Source organism: Musca domestica, unplaced genomic scaffold (assembly GCF_030504385.1).
Source record: "Musca domestica strain aabys unplaced genomic scaffold, Musca_domestica.polishedcontigs.V.1.1 21, whole genome shotgun sequence".
Classification (NCBI taxonomy): domain Eukaryota; kingdom Metazoa; phylum Arthropoda; class Insecta; order Diptera; family Muscidae; genus Musca; species Musca domestica.
Window position 1 is genome coordinate 5785479 of NW_026712258.1, and position 17489 is coordinate 5802967.

Genomic DNA, 17489 nt, shown 5'->3' on the forward strand with positions numbered 1-17489 from the left:
TGTTTTGTGTAATTATTCCCAAAATTACATAGCGAACAACTGATTTCTGTAACAACGTTCCACGAATCGTGATTGGTATATTTTGGAATCAAACTTGTGAAATTCCCAATATTGACATTCAATTTTGCTCTGTCATTAGCATAACACTTCATTTTGAAAAGTCTCTAAAGTTGACCCCTATATTTTCTACGACGATCCCTTGAACTAAATTCTGAAATAAAAAGATGCTGTAATCTCAAATTTAAAACAGCAAAGAAAGTCCTAAAGTCGGGCTGGGCCGACTTTATGATACCCAACCCCACCTTGCTAATTTAGTAGAGCTCCACATAAAAATTATAATCGGCCCTATTATGGTTGTCGTCGGCGTCGCAAAATGAAGTCGAGGCGACAATAATGATATTAGGGTTGTCGTTTTTTGTCGATAGCGACAAATGATTGCTATTATAATTTTCGATACAACAGTCGACGTGAAGTCGATTTTTAAGAAAATCTGTCGCCTTAAAAAATTGTGTCGAGATTGTATTTTTTAGTCGATGGTGATATTGTAACTTTTTTGTATTTGATATTTGACCATGAAAATAACAACAGCAAAACAATTTGAAATGTTGGTTTCCGAATTGGATAAAAAACACCCATGTTTGGCAAAAGGGTTTACCAAAGGTCATTTTCCAGCTAATTTTAAATTAGATTGGAATCCATTGCTACAAAATTAAATGTAAACGGTCACCGATTAGAGACTGGCAAAAGTATGTTAAAGTTAAAATTATTTTTTTATGTTTTTATTAGTAAGTTTTCTAATGTTCTTCTAGGTTTGGAAAGATTTAAAATGTAAAACTAAAAAACAATTGTGCACAATAAGGGTGAAGCCAGCAGCACTGGAGGTGGTATTTTTAAGCAAATGACTTTGTCGCTTTCAGGTCGTGCAGTTGGAGTAAAAAATACGGAAAACATAATTGTAACAGACGTTATAGATCATGAAAATGAGCCGGTGGAAAATGCTGATGACGAGACACTATATTTTTTATTTTTCCGAAAGAGACGAAATTAGAATTCAAAATACAAACAAATTTTTATCTTATTTTGTCAATAACAAGGGAGTGTTGTCAACGATTTTGAGTTGTTGCCAATATAATATAATATAATAAATAAAAAAATTAAAAATTAAATTATGGGAGAATTTTTTATCATACACGCTTGAATATAATTATAATTTAAAGTTCAAAAGACTAAATATGCCGAAGCTTTTGTATCTTTTAAATTCGGACTTCTATTGTCCATTTGGTGCAAAATTAATTTGAAATCAGATAAAGATATATATGGGACCTGTATCCAAATCTGAACCGATCTCGATAAAATTTGGCAAAGATATTTCTGAGCTGTATTTGATATATTTCCCTGAATATCGTTTTTACGAAGTGCATATTACGGCTGTGGGTAACAAATACAACAAATCGGACGAACAATATACACGGGAGCTATAGCTATATCTAAACCGATCTTCACCAAATTTGGCATACTAGCTTCTATACTCATGCACTTGCATGTGCCGAATTCCATCCCATTTGGGCAAATATTAGAGGTTTGGTGCACAATAAAAGGTAAATCGGACGAAGTTATATATGGGAGCTATATCTAAATCTGAACCGATCTCGATAAAATTTAGCAAAGATATTTCTGAGCTGCATTGATATATTTCCCAAAATATTGTTACAGAGTGCATATTACGGCTGCGGAGGACAAAAATAACAAATCGGATGAACAATATATATGGGAGCTATAGCTATATCTGAACCGATTTCGATCAAATTTGGCATACTTATTTTCAGGCCTAATTTGGTTGTATGTGCAAAATTCCATACTATTCGGGCTGACATTACACGTTTGGTGCACAATAAAAGGCAAATCGGACGAAGATATATATGGGAGCTATATCTAAATTTTTACCGATTTGAATAGGATTCGTCCTCGGGCCAAACAAATGTAGTTTTGAAAATTTCATCTGAATCGGATAATAAATGCGACCTGCATTTTGTTCACAAGAATACATGGACGGACGGGCTGACAAGCATAAATCAACTCAGAAAGTGATTCTATGGAGATCCTCAAAAGTAACTATGGGTCCATCTCGCTTCCTTCTTCATGTTACAAACAAATGCACAAAGACATAATACCCTTACCACTATGTGGTGTAGGCAAAAATAAAAAGGCAACATCTCTTCAACTTTACCTTTTTCAGAACTAAGGGTTGGCCTATATGTTCGACTTCGGACAAAGGATTTTTTCTCTGTCGTACATGTGTTGACTAATTGGTTCTTATGCGCACAAGAGGCAATGCCCTTCACTATATTAAGGAAGTGACTCACATAACAAAGGTGCAGAAAAGATATTGGAATTATGAACAAATTGTCGAAATTATTCTTTTTTTCGGCATTTTTAAGACTAGGCTGAGGTCGTTGAGTACCACCAACAAAGAAAGTGTTTTGTTATTGCAGACGATGAGAAAATATAAAGATTTCCGAATAGGCCGGTAAACTAGAACACGCGGTGTTTTTCATATCAAAGACATACAAATGATGTGTACATTTTCTAACTGCCCGACCACCACGAACAAAAATCAACGCACTGCACCGAATATATACAATACAAATAATATATCGATATAAAATGACCATAAGTTCAACATTTTAGATGACAAAATTACCGATGCATGCACACATATCACATCACATTTCTAATATGTTCCGTTTACAAACCGCCTCTTACCTGCCAATTGTTTTTTTAGTAACAGCGATGATTGAAGCTCAGACATATTTGTGTTAAAGAGTAATCCTAAAATACTTGGTGATCGGAATAACACTTCAACAGTTCCCTTTCTAGTTTTTTGGTTATGAATTCGAACTACAAGCACAGTATAAAATGCACAATGAATATAAACCAACGATTAACCAGTAGGCTGTATGAACTTTTCACCACTGATGGAAAAGAGGGTCTACTTGTGTGAAGCATGCAAATCAAAAATTTCGTACAATAAGTACGGTGCTCTCAGACGTGTTCCTTTATTGATTTAAAGAACTTGTATAGTATAGAACATTCTGTTACACTTAGTTTTTATAGAATGGACGAGGTAAATAAATTTATTCTATACCAATTTTGAAAATTACATATTGTAGTAGCTGATTCCCAAATTATATTCTTAGATATTTAGTACGATCTATTTACCATCACAAGTCATTTTGGAAGAGTTATTCGGCTCAACCGCTCTACATACACAGAATAAAAACCGATTATTTAAAATTTTTCGACAACCGGTATTTGAGAAATCTATTAGTGAGTACGCACAATGAATCCATTAACATATGGCTTTACTTGTTTATTAGGCATGGTAAAAGAATACAGGTAGTCGCATCGACGGAGCTGCTGGTACAATAAAATGTCAAACCAATTTTGAAATTGAAAATTTTGGAATAAAAAAATATTCACGTTTGTAAAAATTGTTGAAAAATGCATGTCATAACCACACCCGATTGGTGTCGGTTAAGGAAACTTATAAAAATTTACTCATTTAAAAAAAAAAAATTTAAATATTATAACGTATCAATGTTCTCAAGCCACGCAAATCGTTTATTTTATATTGAAGAACTGAATTATAAATTTATTTCAAAAATTTTATTTCTTCAATATAAAATAAACGACTTGCTTTATACATTTTTTTATTTAAATAAATTTTGCTGTTATTGCCACATTATCAATAAAAAAGATGGCAACATGAATTTAGTAAACTTTAGTTGTGTTCCAGTACTTTTTTAGTAGTAAAACTAGCAGAAGAGAGAACAGTTCAAAATGTCATTCTCATTTAGGTGTGCTCAAAAAATAAGGGAAAATTAGCAGAAATGCGATAAAATGTCAAAATTCCAAAAGTAAACAGTCTAAATCGGACTGGTGAAACCTTACTGAAAAGGACGCCAATATAAAAAAATGAGTATTGAAGACGATAAGTTAAAATTAATAATCTATAATAATAATTAATAATCTGATTCCTCATTCAGCCAGTCCTCTTCACTGCTGGAATCATCCAAAAGTGAATACATCAGTTGCTCCATATTTCCTCTTTTTGTTTTTTGCACGACAATTATTAGTTTTTCCTTTAGTTTTTAAGTTGATCGTTTTCTTAATTTTTGTTGTGACGAGCGAACATTGAAATGTATCAATACATTTTTTAAACCTTGTTAGCCCTGCCAATTAAATGTCAAATTTATAATATTCACATTTCTGCTCGGCCAAATTCATGTAGCTAAAACAAGCAGAAATGTGCACCACACAGCGCCATTTTTTTCTCGAGAGAGCTGTAAGTTTTGCTAGTTTTTGGAGTACGGGAACGCGTTGTAGCAGAATTAGCACTCATTAGTACTAATTTGTAGGTTCTGGAACACAACTTTTATATTAAAAGATAAAGGGAAGATGGTCTGACCTTTTGCTTATCGGACAGTTCATACTTAAATGAAACTTGCAATAATGAAAAACGATTTATGTGTCCGACAACATCACTTTTTAATCTATCGGCAAGATGTAATAACGGGCCCAAGGTAGATGTACTAGGTAATCGCATCAGCCCAGCTGACGGCACCATTTAATGTCAAAACGAATTGTTGTAGTGAAGAATTCGCCCTAAATGAATGCAACAACAAATTTGTTTATGTTGTCTTCCCTAAAAGTACCTTTTTATAATATTTCAAATAATTTAAGAGTAAGTTAAGAGTGAAACCAGTAAAAAATTTAAAGAACATGAAGGAAGGAGGTTAGAATGGAGTGCAGCTTTAAGAATTAAGTTAGCCTCAACATCTAAGATTCCCAAAGCACATCACGGGAAGTAGTGCAAGAATTAGACTCTTGTCATTTGCAGTTCCGGAAAACTTTCGGTTTAAACCAGTAAAATATAGTCATTATAAGTTTCTTTGTTTAAAAAATATCGCAATACTACAATTAATACTTATTTTACTCTTATTTGTTTTACAATAAAAACTTTTATTGCGACGTTCGTTTACGACGAGAGGGACACAAAATAAAATGTAAACAAACACCTCGTTTCTGATTGGTTGAAACAAATTTGCCGCAACTTTTAAATGTCATGGCGAATCTATGTTTTTCGCCTTAGATGCCAATTTTGACATTTGAGGGGACCACAAAAGTTGCTTTGTTGTAGCAATTCGCCGATGCGGTTACCTGTTAGATCTACCTTGAACGGGCCTATGCCCCGTTCTTATATCTTTCCTTTATAGTCCACTTTTTTATCCCTTACTTTAGGAAAAGTGAAGTATAAAGTTCACATCATCGGGTTCTCATTATTACATCTTTCTTTTAAAATATAAGCATTTTTTACAGAGATATGGCAAAAATTTTTGTAAAAGTAGCTGGTAGTAACTGCATTTTTTCACGATGGCATCTTCATTTTAGTTTAAAAATAAAAAAGAAGCTGATCGGACAGCCATAGGCCGGTTATTACATCTTTCCGATAGTTTTTCGTTATTACAAACTCATTTAAGTATGAACTGTCCGATAAGCAAAAGGTCAGACCATCTTCCATTTATCTTTTATCGTGAATGATAACATAAATACTTAGAACTGTTGTTGTCATGGTACAGTGAAGAGAATGTAGGCCAACTTTGAAAAAATTGCAAGTATAGAGGTCTACCTGTTTGGCTTGTAATGTCAGAATTACTATCAAAACAATCGAAAAATCAAACAACTTGTTGCATTTATTTTGAATAAATAATTGAAAAACGCGATAACTGAATGAAAGTTCAATACTTCTTTTCAAAATCATGTACTTTATATCTCTAAAGGATTATTTCGCTACAAATACTCTAGATTTTGTCGATGCATACGTTGAAATAAACATTTTGAAAATACCCGAATTTGAATATTTTCTGAACAATTTTTCTGTTATACATACATACATAAACAAATAAAGATGACAAATTAAGCCAAGAAAATAAAAAAATTAAAATCATATAGTATCATAGCCCTACCTTGATATCATTGTACCATGGTTGTTGTATTATTCTAAAAACAGTGATATGGCAATATGCTACGTGCGGATAGTATAAAAAGAAATACTGAAAAAATGGGAACAACTCTAGTTTAGTAAAAACTCTTAGATTTTTTCGAAATTTTTTCCAGAGGTAGGTATTTTTACCCTGATCCCGGGAAACTATTTTTTTCTTGGGGGACGGACCCGGGACCCCAGATTTTTGACCCGAAAGTCCGGGATCAAGACACAATTGAAATCGGGTAAAATATATATGGGAGCTATACCCAAATCCGAACCGATTTCGATAAAATTTGGCAAATATATTTTCGACCTGTGTTCGATATATTTCCCTGAATATCGTTGTTACGGAGTGCATATTACGGCTGTGGGTAACAAATATAACAAATCGGATGAACAGTATATATGGGAGCTATAGCTATATCTGAACCGATCTTACCAAATCTGACATACTGGCTTCTAGACTCAATTCGATTGTAAGTGCCAAATTTCATCCCATTTGGGCAAATATTAGACGTTTGGTGCGCAATCAAAGGTAAATCGGACGAAGTTATATATGGGAGCTATATCCAAATCTGAACCGATCGTGATAAAATTTAGCAAATGTATTTCTGAGCTGTATTTGATATATTTCCCCTGTTACAGAGTGCATATTACGGCTGCGGAGGACAAAAATAACAAATCGGATGAACAATATATATGGGAGCTATAGCTATATCTGAACCGATTTCGATCAAATTTGGCATCTGATCGTATGTGCAAAATTCCATACTATTCGGACTGATGCACAATAAAAGGAAAATCGGACGAAGATATATATGGGAGCTATATCTAAATTTTGACCAATTATCTCCAATTTCAATAGGGTTCGTCCTTGGGCCAAACAAATGATTTCTGCAAAATTTTATCTGGATAGGGCAATAAATGCGACTTGCATTTTGTTCACAAGAATACATGGACAGACGGGCGGACGGGCTGCATAAATCAACTCAGAAAGTGATTCTATGGAGATCCTCAAAAGTAACTATGGGTCTATCTCGCTTCCTTCTTCATGTTACAAACAAATGCACAAAGACATAATACCCTGACCACCTTGTGGTGTAGGGTATAAATATAAAATAAAGTTGATGATAAGTTTTTTTTAAGGTTTAATTTTTTATATAAATAAATATCCTATCCTATATTTCTTGTAGGTATTATTCCTGTGTAAAAGGACGGCAGTGCGTATTGATCAGGAGTATTTTCTAGGTTTTCATTAAGAATTCCAACCGGTGATAAGTAAGCTGAACCTGACCAGCGTATTGATTGTTCTACCTTATATCTTTCCTTTATTAGGTCATTATCGTGGAAGGCGAGTTTTTCGGCAAATATTTGTTGATGTAAAAGGACGGCAGTGCGTATTGATCAGGAGTATGTTCTAGGTTTTCATTAAGAATTCCAACCGGTGATAAGTAAGCTGAACCTGACCAGCGTATTGATTGTTCTACCTTATATCTTTCCTTTATTAGGTCATTATCGTGGAAGGCGAGTTTTTCGGCAAATATTTGTTGATGATGCAGATCATAAGTTATTAACGGTTGTATACCAGAGATCTCGTAAATATATTTGTTGCAATATTTTTTGTCTGGTTTACGTAATGTTTATTGATGTTTATTGAACTACCATGTGAGTTGAATTTTAACAGATTGTCAAATTGTATCCCAAATGTTTTAGATTAGAGGAGAATAGGTGTCGATTCCATCGAGGGAGAGACGCAGTGTTTTGCTTTCAGGCACAACTTTGCCGTGATATTTGCCTGATGCGTTTCTAATGCATATAGCCTCGGATTTCGCTGCATTAATATTAACACCCCATTTTTATAAAAATCGTTGATAATATTGAGATGATTTGTGGCTTTTTGTAGCGCTTGATTTAGGGAACTATAGTGAGCATATATGAGACAGTCATCAGCATACAATATTGCTTTGGAGTCTTGAATGGTATAAGGAAAATCTTAGAGGAATATATTGAAGAGATAAGGGGCCAAAACACTCCCTTGTGGGACACCACTTTTTATTTCCCCTAACGTTGACGATGTTTGTTGGATTTGAATAGTGAACGTTCTATCTGAGAGATATGTGTGTAAAATTTTTATCACGTGTGGATACATATCTAGTTCAGCGAGCTTGTATAAGTTGTGTTCCAGTACTTTTTTTAGTAGTAAAACTAGCAGAAGAGAGAACAGTTCGAATTGTCATTCTCATTTAGGTTTGCTCAAAAAATAAGGGAACGGAAAATTAGCAGAAATGCGATAAAATGTCAAAATTCAAAATTCCAAAAGTAAACAGTCTAAATCGGACTGGTGAAACCTTACTGAAAAGAGCGCCAACATTTAAAAAATGAGTATTGAAGACGATAAGTTAAAATTAATAATTTATAATAATAATTAATAATCTGATTCCTCATTCAGCCAGTCCTCTTCACTGCTGGAATCATCCAAAAGTGAATACATCAGTTGCTCCATATTTTCTCTTTTTGTTTTTTGCACGACAAATATTAGTTTTTCCTTTAGTTTTCAAGTTGATCATTTTCTTTATTGAAATGTATCAATACATTTTTCAACCTTGTTAGCCCTGCCAATTAAATGTCAAATTTACAATATGCACATTTCTGCTCGGCCAAATTCATGTAGCTAAAACGAGCAGAAATGTGCACCACTCAGCGCCATTTTTTTCTCGAGAGAGCTGCAAGTTTTGCTAGTTTTTTGAGTACGGGAACGCGTTGTAGCAGAATTAGTGCTAATTGGTACTAATTTGCGGGTTCTGGAACACAACTATAATATTCCTTTATGACAAATGGAATCAAATGATACAGATTTTATTTCTCAGATTCGTGGTGTTATCATGATGGAATTTGATAAGTGCATGTTGGGTAGAGTGGAATTGTTGGAATCCAAATGGATAATTAGGTATTGGATCAATTAAAAATTCAATTTCAATTTTTTCTTTCAGGACACGTTCTAGTAGTTTACCAATATTTGACAACATGGCGATTGGCCAGAAGTCAGACACCGTTTCTTCAGCAGATTTGTTTTTTAATCGGAGTAATTTTTGCAGTTTTCCAGTTAGTGGGGAAATAACCATTATTTATGCAATTATTGGATAATACAATGAGTAACTTAATGGTAATATCTGGAAACTTTTTTATTATAAAATTTGATATTCCGTCAATGTCGCATGACTTCCTGTTATTTATGGTTTGAATTAATTCTCTTATCTTTAGAGGATTTGTAAAGCGCTGATTGTCTGGGCTGTTGGTTGCATTGAATTCATTATCACAGGAATATATATGCTGCGGTGCCAAGCTTATAATTGAGCTTGCTCTTCTCTCTATGTTTTCAACATTGTCAAGCGTTCTATGCATGATTGTGGAAGCAGTCTGCTCTATCTGAAGGATTTGTAAAAGAGTCTCCATTATGAAGAACCTGTTTACAAAATGGAGTATTTGTTTTCCTTGTTAATTGAGAGATTTCTTTAAAAGCGGATGAACTTGGTTTAATAATATTATCTTTTACTGAATTGTTCAGACTGTTCGACATTGACGGACACCTTTATTATTATTTTAAGTAGCTGAATTTGTTTTGATAGAATGGAGTACTCACTGCTGATCCTGTTTCCGGTTCTATGAAAAATGTTTTTTTTTTTTTTAATTTCTTTTGCCACAGGTATTTCATTTGATACTGCATTTTTGTTCTTCCAGATAGAAGTATTTTCTACTTTTGTGCTCGATTTTCTCTGAGTGTACTCCATGTAAGGAGTTGAATGAATTGTTGAATTGATTAACAAGTGAGTCAATCTCGCGGTTGTTTAGGTTGCAGTTTGTTGGTGGCATCATTCTTGCTGATTCTGTGTTCATGTCCCGACTGAAAGTATTCCAATGGTGTTCTTATAAGAGATGTATACTGAGCGGTCATCTCACTATAAAACTCGAAGTATTTAAATCCACTTTATATTTTAAAGGATAGTGGTCAGAGAGGATGGAAGTGATGTAATTCTGTAATTGTTCGTGTCGTGAGAACTTAAAAGAAAATGGTCCAGAAAGGAGGATCCATTTGGGTATGAGGGATGAACATCGCAAATAGGTTTGATGTCCATGATGTTATCTTCCACCCATTTCTTAAATATTCTGCCATTGGTATTCTCTAAGCTATCACCCAACACTGGGCTCTTTGAGTTAAAATCATCACCAAGTATGAAGCCATTTGAGTTTAATAATACATCTCTAAGTTTGTTTAGATCGGTTTCCAGCCTGTTAGAAGGGTAGGTACAAGGAATATATATCGAACCAACTATAAACATTTTAATTGAACTGAATGTGTTCTATTTGGATCAGAGACGAGCTAAATCCAACTTTGCTTATTGTGACTCGTTTATACTGTACAGGTTTTTGCGATTATGATGTTATAATCAGGGATTGTCATTATTTTGTTTCTTTTCAGATGACATTCTTGGATGAATGCAATATCTATGCTCCTGTTGGTTAAAACTTTGTACAGTTCTATTTGTCGTCTTTTATCAACTAATGATCTGACGTTGAATGTCAATAAATTTATGAAATTATGGACCATAGTTAGTTTTAATCTTGTGTAGAAGCCTCAAAATCTCTGATTTTGCTTCCGCTTTGGACATTTTGGGCTATGCAGGCAGAAACAAGCTTATTTCGTCTTCCAATGTTAAATCCTTGGGGCCTAGGAAAAGGTTGGCTAGCTTTAAGAAGTCCTCTACTATTCGAGGTTTGTTCGGACGGACATGTGATACAGCCGGTTTTTTTTGAAGAAACTGGCAAATGATTTTCCTGGTGAGACAATAGCTGTGTTAAGCGCTAGGTTAAGGTTATTCTCAGCTGTGTTTTTTATCTCAGCTGCTTTGGCATTTCTTCTCTCGCGTGCTGCTATGTATTTTTTATAAGCAGGACAACCCTTTCAATTAGCAGGATGCCCAAATTCTTCGCAATTAACGCAATATGGTGGGGCCTCGTCTGTACGGGAACGCAGACATTCTCCAGGCTTGTGTTTCTGATTGCACTTAACACATCGGTAAGCGATGTTACAACATCGAGAGATGTGTCCTCATCCCTGGCATCTGTGGCATTGATAAGAGTCAATTTTCTTTTTGGGTTTCTCCCATGAAATACAATGTTGCTTTAATAATCGGATGTGTGACACATTGCCTATCGTCTTTCCAAGCTGTAATGCAACCAAAAAACCAGTACCAATATTGTTTTTTATCATTATGTAATAATGATAATGTGAATTTTATCCTTCACTTTCCTAAAGTATAGGATGACAAAAGTGAACTATAAAGGAAATATATAAGAACGGGGCTATGGCCGGTTATTACATCTCTCCGATAGATAAAAAATGATGTTGTTGGACACATTTTACAAGTTCCGTTCGTTCGTTCGTCAAGTTCGTTTTACATTATTACAAGTTCCATTTGAGAATGACCTGCCCAATAAGCAAAAGGTCAGACCGTCTTCCTTTTAATTTTTTACGTAAAGTTTACTGCATTCATATTGCAAATATGGCAATAACAGCAAAATTTATTAAAACACAAAACTTGATAACGTAGATCGTTTATTTTTTATTAGAGAACTCAATTTTAAAAATATTTCACGAAATTGATTACAAATTCGTTTTTTTATTATCTTGAAACTAAAATGAAGATGCCGCTGTAAAAGAAATCAATGACAACCAGTTACTTTTACAAAAAGCTTGCCATAACTCCGAAAAAATGCATAGATTTTAACAAAAAGATGTAGTAATAAAAACCCGATAATGTGAACTTTATCCTTCACTTTTTCGAAAATAAGGGATAAATAAACTGAACTATAAAGGAAAGACGTAAGAACGGGCCTGTGGCCGGACATTACATCTTTCCGATGGTGATGCTGTCGGACACATAAATCTATTTCGTTATTTCAAGTTTCGTTTAAGTATGAACTGTCCGATAAGCCAAAGGTCAGACCATCTTCCCTTTATCTTTTAACGCAAAGTTTACTGAATTCATGTTGCCATATTTTATATTGATAATATGACAATAACAGAAAAATGTCTTTAAATAAAAAATGGATAAAGCAAATCGTTTATTTTATATTGAAGAACTCAATTATAAATTTATTTCACGAAATTTATTACAATTTAGTTTTGTGTATTATTTTTTAACTATAATGAAGATGCCATTGCACAGTTGTCGCTGCCATTGGCCAAAATTCAAAAAATGAAAATCAGATATTTATTGTCAAATGTGTATACATGAACTCTTAAGAGGTTAAGCTTTTTAGAAAACATAATAATCTTGGCTTCATTCTAACGGGACACTTCGAAAATAGCATAAAAAAGAGAAAATTTAGTTAGTTGCTTTTTCAGTGGGATCAGTAAAAAAAAAAAAAAAAAAAAATAGATCTGTATTACAAAATTAAATACATTTTAAAATGACAATTCTTTGCATAATTATTGAAAAGCAAGGTATTGACTTATTTTTAGTGCAGTAATTTGTGTGTTTAGTAGTTGTGTATAATATAAACGATGTGAGTGTTCTGAGGTGCCTTTAAGATTAATTTTAAAAATAAAATTGGATTTCAGTTAAAGTTTTTATTGTTTTCCCCCCTGAATCCTCCAATGTGATTTTTTTCACGCCATTAGTAATGGTCCTAAGATTCTAGAAGTGCTAATTTAACTTTCAGATTTTTTCAGATTTGTATGTTATGCCCAATATACTGAAGTGACTTCGCTCTAATTTTTTTAGTTCTATGGTGCTGTTTTTGTTGTTTGGGATTGATAAGGATATAATTGAGGGGTGTTCAATGATGTTGCCTGCATTGTCTTCTGAGTATAATAATAATGTCCAAAAATTTAAGGCCTTTTCACTGGAAACGGCTAAAGAGTTAACAAATAGTTATCCATGGCACTATCTTCCAGCCGCAGCTAATAAAATTTTAATACATATAAATTTGTCACTGTATCGATTAGAGAATTATAGGAAGTGGCGTGGAGTCTAGAAACAAAGATATAAAAAAGTTTCGACTAAATCGTACCCGAAAAAATTGTTAATCGTCTTCTTCTGAGCTCTGACCCTTTTATAACGGGACAGCGAACGTTACCAATCAATAAAAAATCTATATTATTAAAATCTGCATTTGATTTACTTGAATAACACTGAAATTTATAAATATCCATTAGTTTTATATTGAATTGTTTATTTTATAAATTCCGAATTTAACTAGAGCCACGAATTTAACAGAGAAAATAACATAGCAATGTTAACTTAACAGAGCTACATAAAAATTGTTTTTTCCTTAATATTTTTGATTATTAATTACTTATCGTATAAAAACGCTAACAAAATGCATTATATAATCATAATTAAATTATATTCCAAAGATTGTAAGGCAACATACACCCATTAACTCGTAGCACAATACTATGCGCCAGGACAAGTTTACACCAAACTGTGCCTTCCAGGACAATTCTGCCGGTACAATATGGGTATCTACGGAAAGCTTATGAAGTCTACTATCCATTGGCATTAACCAATGGCCAATGGAGTTATCCTGTTTCAAGGATACCTCCAGAAATGACCATATACCTCGGAACTGGCCGGACCTTCCTATAATTTTGTTAATGCCAATGGATAGTAGACTTCATAAGCTTTCCGTAAGTACCCATATTGTACCGGCAGAATTGTCCTGGAAGGCATATTGGCCTATGGAGTTATCCTGTTCCAAGGATACCTCCAGAAATCACCATATACCTCGGAACTGGCCGGACCTTCCTATAATTTTGTTAATGCCAATGGATAGTAGGTTTCATAATTATCTACGGAAAGCTTATGAAGTCTACTATCCATTGGCATTAACAAAATTATAGGAAGTTCCGGCCAGTTCCGAAGTATATGGTGATTTCTGGAGGTATCCTCGGAACAGGATAACTCCATTGGTCAATATGCCTTCCAGGACAATTCTGCCGGCACAATATGGGTACCTACGGAAAGCTTTTGAAACCTACTATCCATTGGCATTAACAAAATTATAGGAAGGTCCGGCCAGTTCCGAGGTATATGGTGATTTCTGGAGGTATCCTTGGAACAGGATAACTCCATAGGCCAATATGCCTTCCAGGACAATTCTGCCGGTACAATATGGGTACTTACGGAGGGCTTATGAATTCTACTATCCAATGGCATTAACAAAATTATAGGAAGGTCCGGCCAGTTCCGAGGTATATGGTCATTTCTGGAGGTATCCTTGAAACAGGATAACTCCATTGGCCATTGGTTAATGCCAATGGATAGTAGACTTCATAAGCTTTCCGTAGATACCCATATTGTACCGGCAGAATTGTCCTGGAAGGCACAGTTTGGTGTAAACTTGTCCTGGCGCATAGTATTGTGCTACGAGTTAATGGGTGTATGTTGCCTTACAATCTTTGGAATATAATTTAATTATGATTATATAATGCATTTTGTTAGCGTTTTTATACGATAAGTAATTTATAATCAAAAATATTAAGGAAAAAACAATTTTTATGTAGCTCTGTTAAGTTAACATAGCTATGTTATTTTCTCTGTTAAATTCGTGGCTCTAGTTAAATTCGGAATTTATCGTAACGGACCTAAGAAAAATCTGTTTATAAAGTAGCTAAAATCATCAAAACACCGAATTTAGGGGGTACCATTATTTGGGGGTTATACGAAGACGTGGACCTGCACAGACAATTTTCTGGCATGGGCTGAAGTATCCGTTACGAACTTCACATGCGAAATTTGAAACAATCCCGGTAAATAATGTCGCTAAAATCATCAAAATACCGAATATCGGGGGGTACGGTATATGGGGGCTATACGAAGACGTGGACCTACATGACCCATTTTCTGTTTTATGCTGCAGTATCTATTACGAACTTCAAATACCAAATTTGGAACGATTCCGTTAAATAATGTTGCTAAAATCATCAAAATACCGAATATCGGGGGGTACCGTTATATAGGGGCTATACGAAGACGTGGACCTACACCGATTATTTTCTGTCTTAGGCTGTAGTATCCATTACGAACTTCAAATGCCAAATTTAAAACAATTCCAGTGAATAATGTCGCTAAAGTCATCAAAATACCGAATATCGGGAGGTACCGTTATATGGGGGCTATATGATAACTTGGACCATTTACGAACTTAACCTGCCTACTGGCAAAATATACATGTGTGCAAAATTTTAGCCTTCTATCTCAATTTGTTCGAAAGATAGCGTGATTACAACAGACAGACGGACAGACAGACTGACAGACAGACACACAGACAGACAGACGGACATGGCTAAATCGTCTTAGAATTTTACGCTGATCAAGAATATATATACTTTGTTGGGTCTGACATGAGTATTTCGAGGAGTTACAAACGGAATGACAAAATTAATATACCCTCCATAGTATGGTGGAGGGTATAAGAACTCTAGACTGCTTACATGATATGAGAGGTTCCCCGCCGAGGATGGTTCCCAAAACTAGTATTAAAATACATGTAGCTTACTCCGCCGAAAAAGATAAATCGAAAGCGGTTGTATACTTTGCCGAAATTTATATTTTTCCTTACGTTCTTGGAATAAGTTTAGAATCCTCACATTTAAAAAGATACTTGAAGCTGCTTAAAACCAGGGGTCGGTCGATCATTCTGTTAGAAATTATTCTAGTAGCCATACCTGTAATATTTTTAAAAGTCGACATCATACTTTGTACATGATGTAAATCCTCCGCAGTTAGATGGAAATGTTGCTTTCACGTTGTGGTAAATAGTCAAGATTTCAAGGCATCACGAAATCGAAATGTGTTGTTAGGCACAGCCGTGGTTCACTTAGGAGTTTCATATCCTGCTCGGACACTCATCGACCCAAACTTCTTTTATAGATTCTCATGATCTTTATATTCTGAATGTTCGTTATATTAGTTTGTCATTATTTGTCTCAATATATGCAATTCCGATCAATATAGCTTCAAGGTTTGGAATATCCTGATTTAACATTGCTGACATTATAATATTTGATTTTTTTTATACCCTCCACAAAAGGAGTGTATATTAACTTTGTCATTCCTTTTCTATCAATTTCAAAATTTGGCATAACAATTTGTCTAGGATGGTTGGTATTGAAAATGAGACATATTGGTCAACGTTTTTGTATAGCCGACATAATACGGTACCTCCCGATATTCGGTATTTTGATGATTTTCGCCCTATTTTTTTTTTCACGGGTTCTAGTTTCACAGACGGAACATAGCATGTATAGGCCCACTTTTTCGTATATCCCACATATAACGGTACCTTCCCGATATTGCCTAAAAATTAGTATTTGTAGGTCATAATGGGTTCTAGCTCGTGTAGCGAAAAATTCTATGTATAGGTCCACGTTTTGGTATACCCTCCGTATAACGGTGCTTCCCGATATTCGGTATTTTGATGGTTTTGTCACATATTTCATTGATTTGTCTAAAAATTGGTCATGATGGTTTTTGGTTCCGGTAGCGAAACATATGGGTATAGGTCCACGTTTTACTATAGACCGCAAATAAGGGTACCTTCCAATATTCGGTACTTTGATGATTTTTGCCACATATTTTCGCGGATTTGTCTAAAAATCAGTATTTTTTGTTTATAATGAGTTCCAGCTCCAGTGGCGAAACATCATATGTATCCACTTTGTTGCATAGCTCCATATAACGGTACCTCCCGATATTCGGTATTTTGATGTTTGCCACATTTTCCTACGAATTTTTCTAAAAATTGGTATTTTTGGTCAAAATGGGTACTACCTTGTATGGCGAAACATCATAATATCTATATCTATAAAAGAGGAAAGTGTTTGTATGTTTGTTTGTAATTCATGAACTCCTGAAAATGTCCAAGTATACTACAACATCGCTTGAAAGTAACATAGGCTATAAATAAATAAAAATATAAATTTAAATCGGTTCAGATTTGGATATAGCTCCCATATACATTTTCGGCCAATTTCATGTATTTGATGCACCCAACACGCTATCTATCTATTTATATATTTTTTAACTGACGTCGTTTTTTTTTTTTTTGATGCACGATATGTATGTTCGATTTCAATGTAATTTGGAATGAGTGACGGAATTTTGATCAAAAAATAAATTTGTCAAATTATATTAAAATCGGTTCAGATTTAGATATAGCCAATTTCTCATATTTGATGCACCAAACATGACACGTATGCCCGATTCCAATTAGATTCGGCATGAGTGACTTAATTTGGTACAAAACTAAATTTGCCAAATTATATTGAAATATTATATATTTTCGACCGCTTTTGGTTATTTGATGCACTAAGCACGATATGTATGTTCGATTCCAATGAAAAAGCTTCCTCTACTTCGGTAAGTGATCCGTTTCG

General features: G+C 34.2%; 1 protein-coding gene across 2 annotated transcripts in view; it reads right to left on the reverse strand.

The window, feature by feature from the left end:
- The window catches only part of LOC101900819 (ubiquitin-conjugating enzyme E2 G1), a 54136-nt gene extending 50889 nt beyond the window's left edge, over nucleotides 1-3247 (reverse strand). The window contains exon 1 of one of the 2 annotated variants that reach the window (XM_059122850.1): nucleotides 3220-3247. In XM_059122850.1, the coding sequence (XP_058978833.1) occupies nucleotides 3220-3232 (13 nt within the window). In that variant the 5' untranslated portion in view covers nucleotides 3233-3247. Of the gene's footprint in view, nucleotides 1-2763; nucleotides 2993-3219 lie in introns of those variants that run through there. The other variant, XM_059122849.1, reaches the window with a different exon arrangement.
- Between the last annotated feature and the right edge of the window lie 14242 nt (nucleotides 3248-17489).